This window comes from Dysidea avara, chromosome 5, assembly GCF_963678975.1.
Source record: "Dysidea avara chromosome 5, odDysAvar1.4, whole genome shotgun sequence".
NCBI classification, from domain to species: domain Eukaryota; kingdom Metazoa; phylum Porifera; class Demospongiae; order Dictyoceratida; family Dysideidae; genus Dysidea; species Dysidea avara.
In genome coordinates, this window is record NC_089276.1 from 17,682,925 (window position 1) to 17,700,505 (window position 17,581).

Consider the following 17,581-nt stretch of genomic DNA (forward strand, 5'->3'; position numbering starts at 1 on the left):
TTTGTATACCCCAAAGCCAGCCTAAGCTGGCCTATGGCTGGCTTTGGGGTATACATATACAAAAAGAAGTGATATCTAATCAAAAACAGCCAAGCTGTAAAAAAAAGTGCGACCCCTAAAAAGGCCATGGTGAAAAAGGATGTGAAATGCAAGGTGGTGGCCAAGAAATGGCTGTGATGGTAGGTTAATGTTAAAAATTTTAATAACGACAATTCAGGTAAATTTGGTGCCAAAACACAAATTCACATGAATTGTCGCACCTTTTTTACAACTTGGCTGTTTTTGATTAGATATAAATATATGCTAACATTGGTACCTACCCAACTTGCAGGATTATCTCCATATTAATGATCTTAAACCAAAGGGAACCAAGCACTAAATATCAACACCATTTGTGTAATATGGCATGCATGGTGATGTTATTTTCAAAGAACATGAGGCTGTCCTATGCCATCCTGCAAGCATTCTAAAATGATGCAAGAATGCTGGTAACTTTACTACAGCAGAGCTGCATGTGACTATGATGACAATAGTAGTATCATGCATATAAACACATAGATGCAAACTTTGCATATGTATGTTTCACAATTTCTGTAGTGTTTGGATTGATTGCAGAAATGCTTCTTGTTCTGTTCTGTGTTTGTAACACTATATAATGAGTGGGAAAATGAACCACAATCCTTTCCAGTCATTGATAGTCGGGGCGTGCGTACAGTCACTCAATTAATTTTTATAATGTGTCTGGTCAGTGCCATTCTTTCCTTTGATGCGGTATGCATTGGTTCACCAGTTGTAATAAATCTATGTTACAAAAAAGTAAACAAACAAGTGTAAGGAAAATTAGAAATGTTAAAATAAAAAGCAATAAAACAAGTGAGGTCATCTACACTTGCAGCTATACTAGTGGACATTTAATACTTACTTCAGTATATAACTGAAGTAGGAATTAAATGCGCACTAGTACAGTTTATACAGTACAGTTTACTAGTACACTAGTACAGTTTGCCTACAGTGTACTAGTACTAGTACTAGTAGTGTACTAGTACATTAGAATAGTTGTTGTTTTTTTGAACTAGTACACTGACTTGTTTCATTTCGATGATCCCAATTCAAATGTGAAAATTCTACACATATTGCAATGGGTACAATACATACATATTCTAAAATCCATAAAATTAAGAACCTACAGTGAAGACACATACTAACAACAAAGTTTGGATATCATCTTATCCACCTATTCACCACTCAAATCTAACTTCACACACACGTAATGTAACAACACATAGTAGCAAACATGACACATGTGCACTTTTAAAATCCATGCGTGTGAGTAAAAATACATGCAGCTGCTAGGCTGCAACCCATGTGTACACGTCTGTGTGTGTGTGTAAGATAGCAACCCGCATGTAGCTACATGCACGTAGGCTGGCACAGCAGTGATGGATTGTCCAATGACCAATTTATAAGTGTGGTTAGTTAAACCATTTCTTACATTAGGCCAAGCAAAGTTAATTGTAAGTTTCTGGTCAGATCAATTCCCCAAAATTGACCAGGTGACCAGGCTTCTTTTTTTTGCAACTTTATACTACATTTGACATAGCAGTACATAGAATTATAGAGAAAAACAAAGTTAATGTATAAAGCCTTATAAGAAAGAAAAGCGTGCTTACAAGACAAAAAAACTTAAACAGCTATAAACAACATAAATTATTGTATGGTGATGGTGTAATTCATCCAGCAAAAAATGACCAGGAAGGGAACCCGAAACATATAATTAACCTTTCATGGCCTTAGCTATGCATGTTTTTATACTGTAGGGTAATCCACTGGTACAATCATCTCACTGGAGCTGTGGAAGTAATAATTCGGATTTTGCAAAATACAATCATCTCTGGACTTTAACTGTACCTACAATTATATCATTTCACACTAGAACACGTTGCACTCAAGTGCTATGCAATCTTCATCATTGCTAAAAGTGTTGTCAGCAAGTGGTCAGCATGGTTGTCACGTAATATGCTAATTTTAATTACTCTAACATTTTTACAAACACTGCTGTACATAGACTCTATTCAGTTTGCACTTGGATATCCTAATACTGGTATATACTCCTTAAGGTGAGTTGGCAGTCATCACAGAACTGAGAAACTCTGAGGTGTCCTCATTTTCAAGTGTCCTGATTAACAGTCTCCACTGTACAGCTTTGGTGGAAAAGATGTGAAATCAAAGGTGGCAGCCAAGAAATGACTGTGATGGTAGGTTAATGGTAAAAATTTTAATAACGACAATTCAGGTGAATTTGTGCCAAGACCAAGCAGCACCAAGTTCACCTGAATTGTCGTTATTAAAATTTTTACCATTAACCTGTAATCACAGCCATTTCTTGGCCGCCACCTTGGATTTCACATCTTTTTTACCATAGCTTTTTTGGGGGCTGCACTCTTTTTTTACAGCTTGGCTATTTTGGATTAAATATCACTTATTTTTGTATTTGTACACATAGGCTGGCTTTGGGGCTCTTTTAACCTATCTTTTTTATTTACCACAGAGATTTAATCATAATCATAACCAAAAATTAAAGCAGATTTTTAATACTTTAACTCTCTTTTTGATTTTATCAGTAATATTATACAAATTACATATATTTATTACATGCAAATTATTTCCTACAAATTTCTCTGCTGGGTGACTTGAAATGTAGCTGAACTCTCTACAGGGTGGTTTCTTTGTAGCTGAACTCTCTACAAGGTAATTTCTTCTAGCTGATCTCTCTACAGGGTAACTTGTTTTTAGCTGATCTCTCTATGGGTGAATTGTTTCTAGCTGAATTCTCTCGGATGATCTGTTCGTAGTTGTACTCTCTACTTGTTTGTAGCTGAAATCTCTACAGGTTTGCAGCTCAACTCTCTACAGGGTGATTTCTTTGTAGCTAAACTCTCTAAAGGTAACTTCTTCTAGCTGATGTCTCTACAGGGTGACTTGTTTCTAGCTGAACTATCTGCAGGGTGACATGTTTGTAGCTGAACTCTCTACAAAGTGATCCTTCTAGCTGATCTCTCTACAGGATGACTTGTTCTAACTGAACTCTCTGCAGGGTGATATGTGTAGCTGAACTCTCTACAGGGTGATTTATCTGCAGCTGAACTCTCTACATGGTGATTTCTTTGTACCTGAACTCTCTACAAGGTGGCTTCTTCTAGCTTATCTCTCTACAGGGTGATGTATTTGTAGCTGAACTATCTACAGGATGACTTGTTTGTAGCTGAACTCTCTACAAGGTGATCCTTCTAGCTGATCTTCCTACAGGATGACTTATTTCTTGCTGAACTCTCTACAGGGTGATCTGTTCATAGCTGAACTCTCTACAGGGTGATATGTTTGCAGCTGAACTCTCTACATGATAGTTTCTTTGTAGCGGAACTCTCTACAAGGTGACTTCTTCTAGCTGATCTGATCTCTCTAAAGGGTGATATTTGTCTGTAGCTGAACTCTCTACAGGATGACATTTTCTAGCTGAACTCTCTACAGGGTGATCTGTTTGTAGCTGAACTCTCTGCAGCATGATATGTTTGCAGCTGAACTCTCTACATGGTAGTTTCTTTTGTAGCTGAACTCTCTACAAGGTGACTTCTTTTAGCTGATCGCTCTTACTCTACAGGGTGATTTGTTTGTAACTGAACTGTCTACAGGGTGATCTGTTCGTAGCTGAACTCTCTACAGGGTGATTTGTTTGCAGCTGAACTCTCTACATGACGGTTTCTTTGTAGCTGAACTCTCCACAAGGTAATTTCTTCTAGCTGATCTCTCTACAGCAGGGGCGGACCCAGGAGCTGGCAAGGGGAGGGGCACAAACAGGCTAAGTTGTAGGTGAATGGAGAGAGCCAGATTCTGTAGTTCAGTGCTGCATTTTTGAAGCAGCAAATAATCACCTCTTAGTAGTGTCTCACTGTTGATTTGTCATTTTAGCCTTTTCAGATGGTTGTGAAGTCTTTATAGCTGTTTAAAAGGTTCTGAATGTCTTAAACAACAGCAAAATGATAATTATTTTTAGAGGCACTTAGTACGCACGAATGTGCTGGGTGCCAATTTCATAGCTAGTTTGACTTTGGTTTGCTTTGGTTTCAGGTGAATTTGTAATAATTGCTAGTAAAATGTGCACATTTTCATGAGTGTTTTATTAACTGACCTTGGTCTAACTTAAAGTTTAGTAGCTAGCTATTTTAATCTCCTCCACAAGGTGAGGGGGGGCATTTGCCCCAAATGCCCCATCCTGGATCTGCCATTGTACAGGGTGACTTATTTCTAGCTGATCTCTCTACAGGGTGATTTGTTTGTAGCTGAACTCTCCACAGGGTGATTTGCCTGCAGTTGAACTCTCTTCATGGTGATTTCTTTGTAGTTAAACTCTCTACTAGGTGACTTCTTCTAGCTGATTTCTCTACAGGGTGATTTGATTGTAGCTGAACTCCTCACAGGGTGATCTGTTCATAGCTGAACTCTCTACAGGGTGATTTTGTTGCAGCTGAACTCTCTACATGATGGTTTCTTTGTAGCTGAACTCTCTACAAGGTGACTTCTTCTAGCTGATCTCTCTACAGGGTGACTTGTTTCTACGTAGGTGAACTCTCTACAGGGTGACTTACCTGTAGCTGAATTGTCTATCAGATTAACTGTTTGTAGCTGAATTCTCTACAGGTTTATTTGTTTTAGCTGCTCTCTCTACATGATGGTTTTTTTTGTAGCTGACCTCTCTACAAGGTGACTTCTTCTAGCTGATTTCTCTACAGGGTGACTTGTTTGTAGCTGAACTCTCTCTACACGATGGTTTCTTTATAGCTGAACTCTCTACAAGGTGACTTCTTCTAGCTGATCTCTCTACAGAGTGAGTTGTTAGTAGCTGAACTCTCTACATGGTTTCTTTGTAACTGAACTCTCTACAAGGTGACTTCTTCTAGCTAATCTCTCTACAGGGTGATTTGTTTGTAGCTGAACTATCTGCAGGGTGATTTGTTTGTACCTGAACTCTCTACAAGGTACTGATCTCACTGCTGGATGGCTTGTTTCTAGCTGATCTCTCTACAAGGTGACTTGTTTCTAGCCGAACTCTCTATAGTGTGATCTGTTAAGTTTGTAGCTGGGCTCTCTCTTGTTTCTAGCTGACCTCTCTATAGAGATAATTTTAACTTTTAATTGTATAGTTGAACTCTTTACAGGGTAGTTTATTGATTGGATGCTGAACTCTCTACATGGTGACTTGTTTATGCTACAGAGTGACTTGTTTGTAGCTGAACTCTCTACAGAGTGACTTACTTGTAGCTGAACATTGTATAAAGTAACTGGTTTGTAGCTGATATCTATAGGGTAGCTAACTTATATAGATGAGCTCTCTACTGGGTAGTTCTTTGTAGCTGAACTCTCTACACGGTGACTTGTTTGTAGCTGAATTCTCTACAGAGCGACTTGTTGTAGCTGAACTCTCTATACGTGTTTATAGCTGAATTCTCTACATGTGTTTATAGCTGAATTCTCTTCAGTGTGTCTTGTAATATTCTGAATCTCTACAGCAATATATTTGTAGCTGTACTCTCTACAGGGTGACTTGCTTTTAGCTGAATTGTCAATAAGATTAAATGGTTGTAGCTGAACTCCCTACAGAATAACTTGCAATGTAATAGAATTCTATAATGGAGTAAGTTATAAACGTAGCTGAATGCTCTATTTGGGTAACTGTTGTATTAGAGTATCTCGATCTTGCATTTGCTACACGTAGTTGGCTTTTGAATCACAATTCAGTGGTTTGTAATCCGATTCTTCTGTACTACTGCAAGGGCTTTCTATGATGATTATTCCAGCTACACACCAATTTTCAGCTCATTGCTCTAAGTGGTTTGCATGGTAAGCATGAAAACTAATAGTTTTTTTATTCATAAAAGTTGATCGCGTAATTCAGACACAGGTAGGGTTATGTGTCATATCTCGATGGCCTTTATCTCAGTTCCTTTCAAACCACATAAAGGCACTCCTACGTTAGCTACTCCATCTACATAGCAATTTTCATCTCATTCCTTCAAGAGGTTTACCCTGTGGGCTTGACAGACCTTCGACCTTATTTTACGCGAATAATCAGTCATAACTCTATCGGATTCCTACCAAACTTGGTACTGAGATCTGCTGTAATGAGCTCTTTAAGTGTGTCAAATTTCAGCCTGATTGGAGCACGCATTCGTGTTTTATGGCGGATTTTGCGAAGTGTGCAAAAAGAAGTAGAAGAAAAACATAAGAAAAAAAACTAAACTATGGACGCTTGTATCTCGGAAATGTCAAGGGTGATTTTCTTCAAATCTGGTATGTAGACTTCTCTACCTGGCCGGCACCTCTGCAGCAAATTTGGTTCCAATCGTATAAAGGATCACAGAGCTACATAGGTGTGAAAATTATGTTTTCTTTCTTCCTGTTAATATACTCACGGTGTGGCATGCCAGCTTCTTGGGCTGCACGACACAGTAACGTATGTCTTGAGTTCCTAAGAGTTACTGTACGAAATGATCATTCTGTTGTCACTAATTTGTAGTACTGTAACTCTAAAAGTTCTCAGCATATCAAGCAAAAAAAACAATCAAGATTTTAAAATAAAGAATTTAAAAATGTATAATCATGTCAGGTTTTTTCAGATCAGGTCACATATATCACAGTTTACCATATGTATCAGTTGTATGCCACAGCAAATGATACTTTGATCTTCACCACAAGGTATGAGTATGGTACACACACACACACACACACACACACACACACACACACACACACACACACACACACACACACACACACACACACACACACACACACTCACACTCACACTCACACACACACACACACACACACACACACACACACACACACACACACACACACACACACACACACACACACACACATACCAGACCAAAGTGTAAGACTAATATTAGCACCAAACATTGAGTCATTTCTAACTCCACAATAGTAGGTTCCTTGATATGAGTCATTGAATATGGGAATAATCAAAGTTGCATTTATGACATAGGGTAAATCTTCTGTCTCTGTATAATTAAAAGGAACTTCTTTCTTATCTGGAGAATACCATCTGATTTTTTGATAGTTAATATTAAAACATTTACAATTGATCATCACATTTGATGTGCCATTGTTTATTCCACCATCAGCAGGAAGAATGGAAGGGCTCAGTGGAATAATAATGCAGTTTGGAGTTGTGGCATCCTCCCCTGTGTACAAATCAAAATACAAACAAGTAACAAATTTAACTGCACAGATATGTAGCTACCATACCAAGGATAGAAGTTTATATTTTGTTCATTTGATAATATACTTTTCTTCTACAATTGACTAAGTCTCTGCAATTGTTTGACTGCAACATAAGATTATAGATAACCTCACCCTTCTCCATTTTCAAATTAAACAAGTGCTTCATACAAGATCAAGTTATCATGGACCACGGTAGTGGTTCATAATAGAGATCGCCTATGTTTTTTTTGTCAAAATCCTAATAGAACACACACCTAAACATCACCTTAGAAAGCTCCCCAACCACAAAAGAAGCCTTAGAAGTTATTTAGATGAAGTATAGGTCTACTGGATAATATGAAGTCAAAAGGAACCAATAAAAGTATTCTTTTGAATACCGTATTTGCTTGATTAAATGCCGCGGCGTTTATTATCTTAGTTCCAACAATCAATGACGCGACTATTCAAACTCAACCACCACTCGATACCCGTGAACAATGTTTAAGTCATTATTTTCACAATTGATTGTGGGACCACTCAAGTGTGGCGACTATTAAAGGTGCGGCATTTAATCAAGTAAATATGGTAACTGTAATATGCCATTTTGTTCATTATTTTCATAATACCCTAATAGAATGCACATTTTTCGAGCACTTCTACCACATATGGGATGTTCTAAAACAATCTAGATTTTCCATTGGTAGATCTATTAAATTATGTATCATGTATACATTTAAACTAGAATATTCATTGTAAGGAAACTAAGGGAGCTGAACAGCTGACAATATCGGTTCAGTGGATGAGGGTTAAAGAGTCAGGTATGAAGGTCTCTGGTTAGAGTTTTGTACACTTTAATGTTTTTGTGCACTTTCACTTATTGGTGACTGTTCTATTACAGTACTTTGACCACAGCAATTTTACATAATGCTGATTTTCTATTTGTAACTCTGTAGCTCTCACTGCAATTTCCTTTAAATCACAAAAGGTTTGAAGTATGTATGGTGGTTAACCTATACACACAGCAATTTTCAAGCTATTCCCTGAAGGTGTAAAAGATATTAATGTTTAATTATAATTAATTAAACGAAACAAAATTTCCATAACTCCATGAATATTTAGTAAATTCAGACCTCACTTTTGGTGTGTCAATCCACTTCAATGGGTCCTTATGTATGCCAAATTTCACAGCAATAGAGTTGTGCATTTGTGTTTTAGCTATACTGATTTTTGTAAGGTAAGTGAAAAAAAGAAAATACTGCTGCTATTGTTCTGGCAGTCATGTCAAACAACAAAAAGGTACTGAAACAAACAAAAAAGAAACTGCATAAGTCTCGCAAATTGAACCCAAGACTCTATGGTGTAAGTTCAGAATGGTAACCACTATGCTTTGCCACTGCCAGCTGTCCACATAGTTTCTATCTTATAAATATGAGGCAAGAAGTAAGCTACATAGTAGAAGCTATAGAACCTACAGGGTAAAGAAGAAACTAACTTAACTCTAACACTAATTGTGAGGTTCGTCTGTTAAGCACAATATTATATCTCTCACTGTTTGCATGAAGGGAAGTTTTAGGAGGCAAGCTAGGGTTGGCGAACTCCAAACCATATAGCTTTCCTCAAACTCACTCTGAAACTTTCCTTCATACAACTATAGTCGGTATGCATACGGTATACAACTATAGTCGGTACGCGTTCTGATTTATGAAGCTAGCAAATCATTGCTAACTAACATAATAGTAAGACACCAATCAGTACTAAAAAGTATAGCTACAAAAATCCTTCAGTACTTACAAAACCACAAGCCTCAAGCCTTACTTTTAAAACAGGAATCTAATATCAAGACACATGGTAGTGTGTCGTGCGGCCCAAGAAGCTGGCGCGTAACACCTGTGAGTATATTGACAGGAAGAAAGAAAACGCAATTTTCGCACCTCCGTAGCTCTGTGCTTCCTTGATGAAACAAGACGATTTTTGCTGTGAACATGCCCTCCAACTGCAGCACTCCACATTCCAAATTTGAGCGAAATCGCTTCATGCGTTCCCGAGATATGCGACTTCAAAAATTGGCTCAGTTTCTTCCTTTGTTTTTCTTCTTATTTTCTTTTTCTTGTCGCACACTTACAAAAACTGCTATAAAACGCGAACGCCACATCCGATTGCCTTGAAATTTGGCACACAGAAGGGGGATATAAAGGCCAGTGTTGGGCAAGTTACTTTGTAAAAGTAACTAGTTACATATTACATATTACTTGCAACTGAACTATTTAGTTACAGTTACATATTACTCATAAAATAAAGTAACTGTAATAATATTACATATTATATTACGTTGTATCCACAGCCTTATACTGTCACGTGTGAAAGTACCACTTTATCACGTGACATGATTGCGTTGTTGGGCAATGTGCAAATCTTGGTTATAAGTAAGAAGCTGGTGAATAAGCTTCATTAAGTAGGCTTCGTTACTTCGTTGTAGCTAGGCGTTACTCAGAGGATAACTAACGAGATTAGTAACTTCGTTACTTGTAGCAATAACATTACGTAATATTAGACTCGTTACAGTAACTATATTACTTAGGTAACGCGTTACATATGTAAGTAAAGTAGCTTGAGTTATATTACCTGTTTTTATAGCGTATTTCGTTATATTACTTAGTTACCACAAAAGTAATAATATTACGTATCGTGTTACTTATGTAACGCGTTACTCCCAACACTGATAAAGGCGCATCTCGGTACTGGAATACGATAAACAGGCAAAGAGTTATGAGCAATTATTCACGAAAAATAACACCAATATGTTGTCACGCCTACAGGGTAAACCGCGTATGGGAAGAAGCTGAAAATCGGTGGGTGAATAGGTGAACTATTGAACCTCAAACCTGTTGTGGTTTGAAAGAAATCAAGCTAAAAAAAACAGGAAGATACAACGAAAAAACCAACAGTGTGTAACAATTACGCAATCGAGATTAGCTAATAAATAAAAAACGACTGCTTGCCACGCCTACCAGATAAACCGCTTGGGGTAAAGCTTTGAAAATCGTTGTACAGATGGAGTAATCATCTTAGAAAGGCTCATCAATGGTGTAGAAGAATCAGACTTAAAGCCACGGAGTTATAACACGAAATCCAACTTGGTGCAGCAAGTGCGAGATCGAGATACTCTAATAGAGCAGTCATCCTAATAGAGCAGTCATCCTAATAGAGCAGTCACCCTGAAGAGAATTCAAGAGATCAGCTAGAAACAAGAAACTAGAATAGAGATCAGCTACACACGAGTCACCCTGTAGAGAGATCAGCTAGAAGAAGTTACCTTGTAGGGAGTTCATGCAACTATGGAAAGAGATAGTTCAGCTAGAAGAAATCACCTTGTAGAGTTCAGCTACAAAGAAACCACCATGTAGAGAGTTCAGCTACAAACAAATCGCCCTGTGGAGAGATCAATAGAAGAAGTTACCTTGCAGAGAGTTCAGCTACAAAGAAACCATCATGTAGAGAGTTCAGCTACAAACAAATCTCCCTGTAGAGAGATCAGCTAGAAGAAGTTACCTTGTAGAGAGTTTGGTTACAAAGAAACCACCATGTAGTGAGCTCAGCTACAAACTAGTGCCCTTGTAGAGACATCAGCTAGAAGGAGTTACCTTGTAGAGAGTTCAGCTACAAAGAAACCATTCTTTAAAGAGCTCAGCTGCAAACAAATCACCTGTACAGAATTCAGCTACAAACAAATCACCCTGTAGAAAGATCAGCTAGAAAAAGTTACCTTGTAGAGAGTTCAGTTACAAAGAAACCACCATGTAGAGAATTCAGCTACAAACTAGTGACCCTGTAAAGACATCAGCTAGAAGAAGTTACCTTGTAGAGAGTTCAGCTACAAAGAAACCATTATTTAAAGAGCTCAGCTGCAAACAAATCACTTATACAGAATTCAGCTACAAACAAATCACCCTGTAGAGAGATCAGCTAGAAGAAGTTATCTTGTAGATAGTTTAGCTACAAACAAATCACCCTGTCAGCTAGAAGAAGTTAACTTGTAGAGAGTTCAGCTACAAAGAAACCATCATTTAGAGAGTTCAGCTTCAAACAAATCACCTGTAGAGAGTTCAGCTACAAACAAATCTCCCTGTAGAGAGATCAGCTAGAAGAAGTTACCTTGTAGAGAGTTCAGCTACAAACAAATCACCCTGTAGAAAGATCAGCTAGAAGAAGTCACCTTGTAGAAAGTTCAGCTACAAATTAGTGACCTTGTAGAGACATCAGCTAGAAAAGTTACCTTGTAGTTCAGCTACAAAGAAACCATTCTTTAAAGAGCTCAGCTGCAAACAAATCGCCTGTACAGAATTCAGCTACAAACAAATCACCCTGTAGAGAGGTCAGCTAGAAGAAATTACCTTGTAGATAGCTCAGCTACAAAGAAACCACCATGTAGAGAGTTCAGCTGCAAAGAAATCACCCTGTAGAAATTAAGCCACAAACAAATTTCCCTGTAGAAAGATCAGTTAGAAGAAGTTACCTTTTAGAGAGTTCAGCTACAAAACCATTCTGTAAAAACTCAGCTGCAAACAAATCACCTGTACAGAATTCAGCTACAAACAAACCACCCTGTAGAGAGATCAGCTAGAAGAAGTTACCTTGTAGATCGTTCAGCTACAAACAAATCACCCTGTAGAGAGATCAGCTAGAAGAAGTTACCTTGTAGAGAGTTCAGCTGCAAAGAAACCACCATGTAGAGAGTTCAGCTGCAAAGAAATCACCCTGTATGAAATTCTGCCACAAACAAATTGCCCTGTAGAAAGATCAGTTAGAAGAAGTTACCTTGTAGAGAGTTTAGCTACAAAGAAACCATTCTGTAAAGAGCTCAGCTGCAAACAAATCGCCTGTACAGAATTCAGCTACAAACAAATAACCCTGTAGAGAGATCAGCTAGAAGAAGTTACCTTGTAGATCGTTCAGCTACAAACAATTCACCCTGTAGAGAGAGCATCTAGAAGAAGTCACCTTGTAGAGTGTTCAGTTACAAAGAAACCACCATGGAGATTTCTGTAATCAACATATGTATTATATATATAATTTGTACATTTACTGATAAAATATTTAAAGTACATCTACATCTTTTCTTCTTCCTGTGGTAAAAAAAAAAGATAGGTTAAAAAAGTCCCAAAGCCGGCTATAGGCCAGCTTTAGGGTATACAAATACAAAAAGAAATGAAATCTAATCCAAAACAGCCAAGCTGTAAAAAAAGTGTGCGGCCCTCAAACGCTATGGTGAAAAAAGATGTGAAATCCAAGGTGGCGGCAAGAAATGGCTGTGATGGTAGGTTAATGATAAAAATTTTAATAATGACAATTCAGGTGAATTTTGTGCCAAGACCAAGCGGCACAAAAATTCACTTGAATTGTCATTATTAAAATTTTTACCATTAACCTACCATCACAGCCATTTCTTGGCCGCCACCTTGGATTTCACATCTTTTTTCACCATAGCGTTTTTGAGGGCCGCACACTTTTTTTACAGCTTGGCTGTTTTGGATTAGATTCTTTTTACTGCTGTACTAATAACATCACTAGAAATGTTCATAAGACATGTATGTGTATATAGTACAATGACATGCATAAGCAAAAATATTATGCACTGTACCTGCTGCTATAGATAATACTCCAATTAACGTTCTCTAAACAAATGATGTTATTCATTGGATACTACTTTGTTAGCAACTGTCCTTGGCGACTGTGAAAGGTGTTAATATGGAGAACTGCTCTGAAACGTTGTTACTTGAATGAAATGGGATGTTTTTATAACATTGCATTGCAACGTGGCATAAAGAGTGCTGTCAACCATTCTTTCTGAAGTCAGTTTCCCTAGGCTGCCCACCAGTGCCGAACCTGTCCAATTTCTTTGCTGGCTTAAGTCAGAGGTATGCTTATCACCACAATTCAGTAGTTTACACGTATTTCAATCATGAAAGGTTGTTGTAATGAAGCAAATTTGCCTTGTGACACTGCCATTTTTTTGTGAGCTAGTCTCTAACTGCATGGATAGTGAGCAGAAATAGTAGAACAGTGCTGTTAACTGACCGTACCTCTCTGATAAGCTCGTGTGAATCTTTTCCTGCCAGTGCAGGTGTTCAACTCTTTACACTACATGGCAAGCTACATGGTATACCACCTGTCAATCTGTTATTGAAATTTCAGTTTATTTAAGATGCTTTGAATCCAGAACATCAATGAATGTTTAGTACATACATCATCTTTGAAGGTATGCATTCTTAGATGTACATCATTAAATTTATCTTACCTTTTATAAGTTCAGCCACATGGGCCTCTGTTATGACAAATGATTTATGAGCCAGTCTGCTCAGTGATGGCACCACGGTATGCTATTTTCATTAATGATTTTGCTGGGCCAACTCAATCATGGCATCCTCTTATAGTGCATGCTGGCCAGGTGTAGAAGTTCTTTTCTGTGGCTAGCTATATCTAAATGGTATGCACATATCTATACCAATGCATTTGATCAAATCTTCCCTATAACTTATTGTAATCTACCACCCTATGTGACAGTCAGTTGATTGGTGCTGGTGTGCTACAAGGTATGATCTGAGTTGGTCATGCATTGTTGTTCAGCGTGGTCTTTTTCATCAAAGGTTTTCTATGTGAACTATACTAAAACAAATACAGCCTTGGGGCTGTAAAAAAATGGTGCTGCCAAGCAAAGTAGGATCAATCAAACAAGCTTATTCAACACAACTGGTAAGAACAAGGACTGATATCAAGTTGCGGCCAAGTAGATTGGAATACTACCATGATCAATCTGTAAAACAACTGGTAAGAACACAAGGACTGATATCAAGTTGCGGCCAAGTGAATGCAGCATTACTCATTCTCTTTGTATCTAGCTATAGCTATATAATAAAACTAGAGCAAATACACATGCAACTGTTATTAAATTATCATTTGGCCGCTTTATAAAATCACACACTACAACAAAAAAAAGGCCAAATGACAATTTAATAACAGTTGCATGTGTATTTGCTCTAATTTTATTATATAGCTATAGCTAGATACAAAGAGAATGGATAATACTGCATTCGCTTAGCCAAAACTTGATATCAGTCCTTTTTCTTACCAGTCATGTTGAATAAGTTTGTTTGATTGATCCTACTTTGCTTGGCAGCACCCATTTTTTACAACCCCAAGGCTGTTTTTGTTTTAGGATATCACACATTTTTGTCACTGAGTAATATCAATCAAGACAAAAAAAAATAATACAGAAAGCTAATAGTTTCATACAAGCCACCTTTGGTTATCACAACAGCTTCAACAGTTATAGTGTGTATTGCATCATTGCTTGGGACATGAAGTGGCAAAATCAAAGAATGTAGTTTGGTACAAGTAGGCAGGTACTGGTCGGTGTTGCAATCTCAATAGGGTATGGCTTCTGGGCACCATTAAAACCATCAGTGAACAGATTGAGTAAAGGCCATTTCCCGGCAGGTGAAAATGTGCTCCACACTTATTATTTGTAACATACTGGACTATCCACAAACAAAGCTGTATTGTGGGTTGCGTTAGCTCCTTCAGACCCATTACTAAATAACAACTGAATAACAAACACTTACAAGAATATAGAAAGTTCACCGAGTTCACCACACTGATATACCTAGTGTTGACTGCAAATAAACGACTGAATTCACTGAGTTCATTGATTGTAAATAAACATTACTGTAGTTAGATGTGTCTTAAATTTAAGATAGGGTTCTAAAAGATTTCAAAATAAATCAGCAACTAGCATAGGTGACATTATTTTCTTATGAGTGTACTCATGGAAATTAACTCACCACTTCCCAGAAAAATGGCAGGTCAAAATCGAGTGAAACTACTCCATATGCATGGATATGCCCACAGTGGTGGTGGTGGTCGGTTCTGACCACCACTCAAATAAAATAGCCACCACCACCAATCAACAACCACTACACATTCACCTCTGACATACACAAGTTAAGGCCGTGTGCAACATCTCTGGACTCATCGCTGTCTCTTGTAGCCACCACTATTCTAAACTTGAACACATCCTTTGCATATGTTTAATTACATATCAAAGATTGTCCCACAAAGCGTAAGAGTGAATGAATCAAACTTTGGGAAAATTACTTATGCAAGAGAGGTGGAGTTCCAAGATTTGTACTGAAGAAACTTAACTCCAAAGAACTTGTGCAAATCCAAGGCTGTGGAACTAACACAGTCTAAGATATAAGTGTCAAAAAATGGGCAAATTGTGCTAACGAGTATGCAAAGTAGAAGGAGAAGAATACGACATTTTCAGCAAAATTTTGTGCGACATTATTAAAATATAACAGGGATTACTTACTTAGTAATATGCTTACATAACAATCTACCAAAGCTTTTGTTGTATTGCAAGGTTTTTTTTACAAAAGAATAGTTTTATAGGTAGGTTTTAGGTGTGCATTCTATTAGAGTTAGTTGTTCGTGTAAATAATTCACAGTAGTTGCACACCCTACTTTCCTTTGCAGCACGACTCACTACTGTGAGTCTTGATTGATCGAAAATGCCTCTTTTCATATGATGTAAATTGTATAAGGGCATGCATGCTCTTCACATATGTTTTATGTTTGATGCACACTGCATGCAGCATATTTTTCTTACAGACTGGCTGAGTACAACAGTCATCTTCCAGTGATCACATGTAAGTCTTGTCATAATTTTCTTACAGATTGGCTGAGTACAACAGTTATGTTCCAGTGATCATAGCAAGTCTTGTAATGCCTGCTATACATGCTTATCACCTTACTATATTGTAGTGATATGCTGTAAATGCCAACATTTACTTCAGAAACAGTAACTCATAACATTGCATTTTCGTGTGTTTGTAATATTTAAAAGGATTCTAATCATGGTAATTTTGGTACCGAGATGGAATATGCATGGGACCAAAAAGCTGCACAGATCATGCTGCCACCGGAAACTTACCAATAAAATCAAACCACCGTTACTTTGAGTTGATGATAGATAACTTGAATAATGTTGAGAGCGAATATCGTGGCATACGAAGAACCCTATGAACTGCTGCAACAAAAAATCAAGTGATTTTAAGACATTTGTATCGTTTTCTACCAGAAGAAAGTGACAAACTTGGCTGCCACGCTCGTGTTATTTAAGTTACACTTGGCCTAACACATGACAATAGCTAGGTAGTTGATTGGAGGATATTGATTTTTTGCATTGCGGACCCTACCTATGGCCTGCTATGGAGAATACAAACACAAAAAAGTGATATCTAATCAAAGCAGCAAAGCTGTAAAAAAGGGTTGTGAAAAAAGATGTGAAATCCAAGGTGGCGGACAAGAAATGGCTGTGATGGTAGGTAAATGGCAAAAAATTTAATAATGACAATTCAAGTGAATTTTTTGCCGAGTCCTAGTGAAACTTGGAGGAGGCAGTACAAATTCACATGAATTGTCAATATTAAAATATTTGCCATTTACCTACCACCAACTTGGATTTCACATCTTTTTCACCATGGCCTTTTGGGGGCCAGACCCCTTTTTTTACAGCTTGGCTGTTTTTGATTAGATAATATTAGCTGACTGCTTAACAGCTACTGTACATGATGACTAACACCACCAGCACCTCTTATTATCATGTTAGCTATCCATAAATGGATTTATAAAAAGTAAACAAACTAGTGTAAAAACAATTGTAAAAATTAAAACATGTGAATAGCAGTGTTAGGAGTAACGCGCTACATAAGTAACGCGTTACGTAATATTATAACTTTTGTGGTAACTAAGTAATATAACGAAATACGCTATAAAAATGGGTAATATAACTCAAGCTACTTTACTTACAAATGTAACTCGTTACCTAAGTAATATAGTTACTGTAACGAGTCTAATATTACGTAATGTTATTGCTACAAGTAACGAAGTTACTAATCTCGTTAGTTATCCTCTGAGTAACGCCTAGCCACAACAAAGTAACGAAGCCTACTGAATGAAGCTTATTCACCAGCTTCTTACTTATAACCAAGATTTGCACATTGTCCAACAATGTAATCATGTCACGTGATAAAGTGGTAGTTTCACACGTGACAGCTTAAGGCTGTGGGCACAAAGTAATATAATATGTAATATTATTATGGTTACTTTATTTTATGGGTAATATGTAACTGTAACTAAATAGTTCAGTTGCAAGTAATATGTAATATGTAACTAGTTACTTTCACAAAGTAACTTGCCCAACACTGGTGAATAGAGATCACTGGAAAAAGTAAAGAAACAA

At 37.4% G+C, this 17,581-nt stretch overlaps 1 protein-coding gene across 1 annotated transcript in view; it reads right to left on the minus strand.

Moving 5' to 3' along the window:
* The window catches only part of LOC136255566 (uncharacterized), a 382,542-nt gene extending 375,295 nt beyond the window's left edge, over positions 1-7,247 (minus strand). The window contains exon 1 of the mRNA XM_066048359.1: positions 6,942-7,247. Coding sequence (XP_065904431.1) covers positions 6,942-7,167 — 226 coding nt within the window. The 5' untranslated portion in view covers positions 7,168-7,247. The remainder of the gene's footprint in view (positions 1-6,941) is intronic.
* Between the last annotated feature and the right edge of the window lie 10,334 nt (positions 7,248-17,581).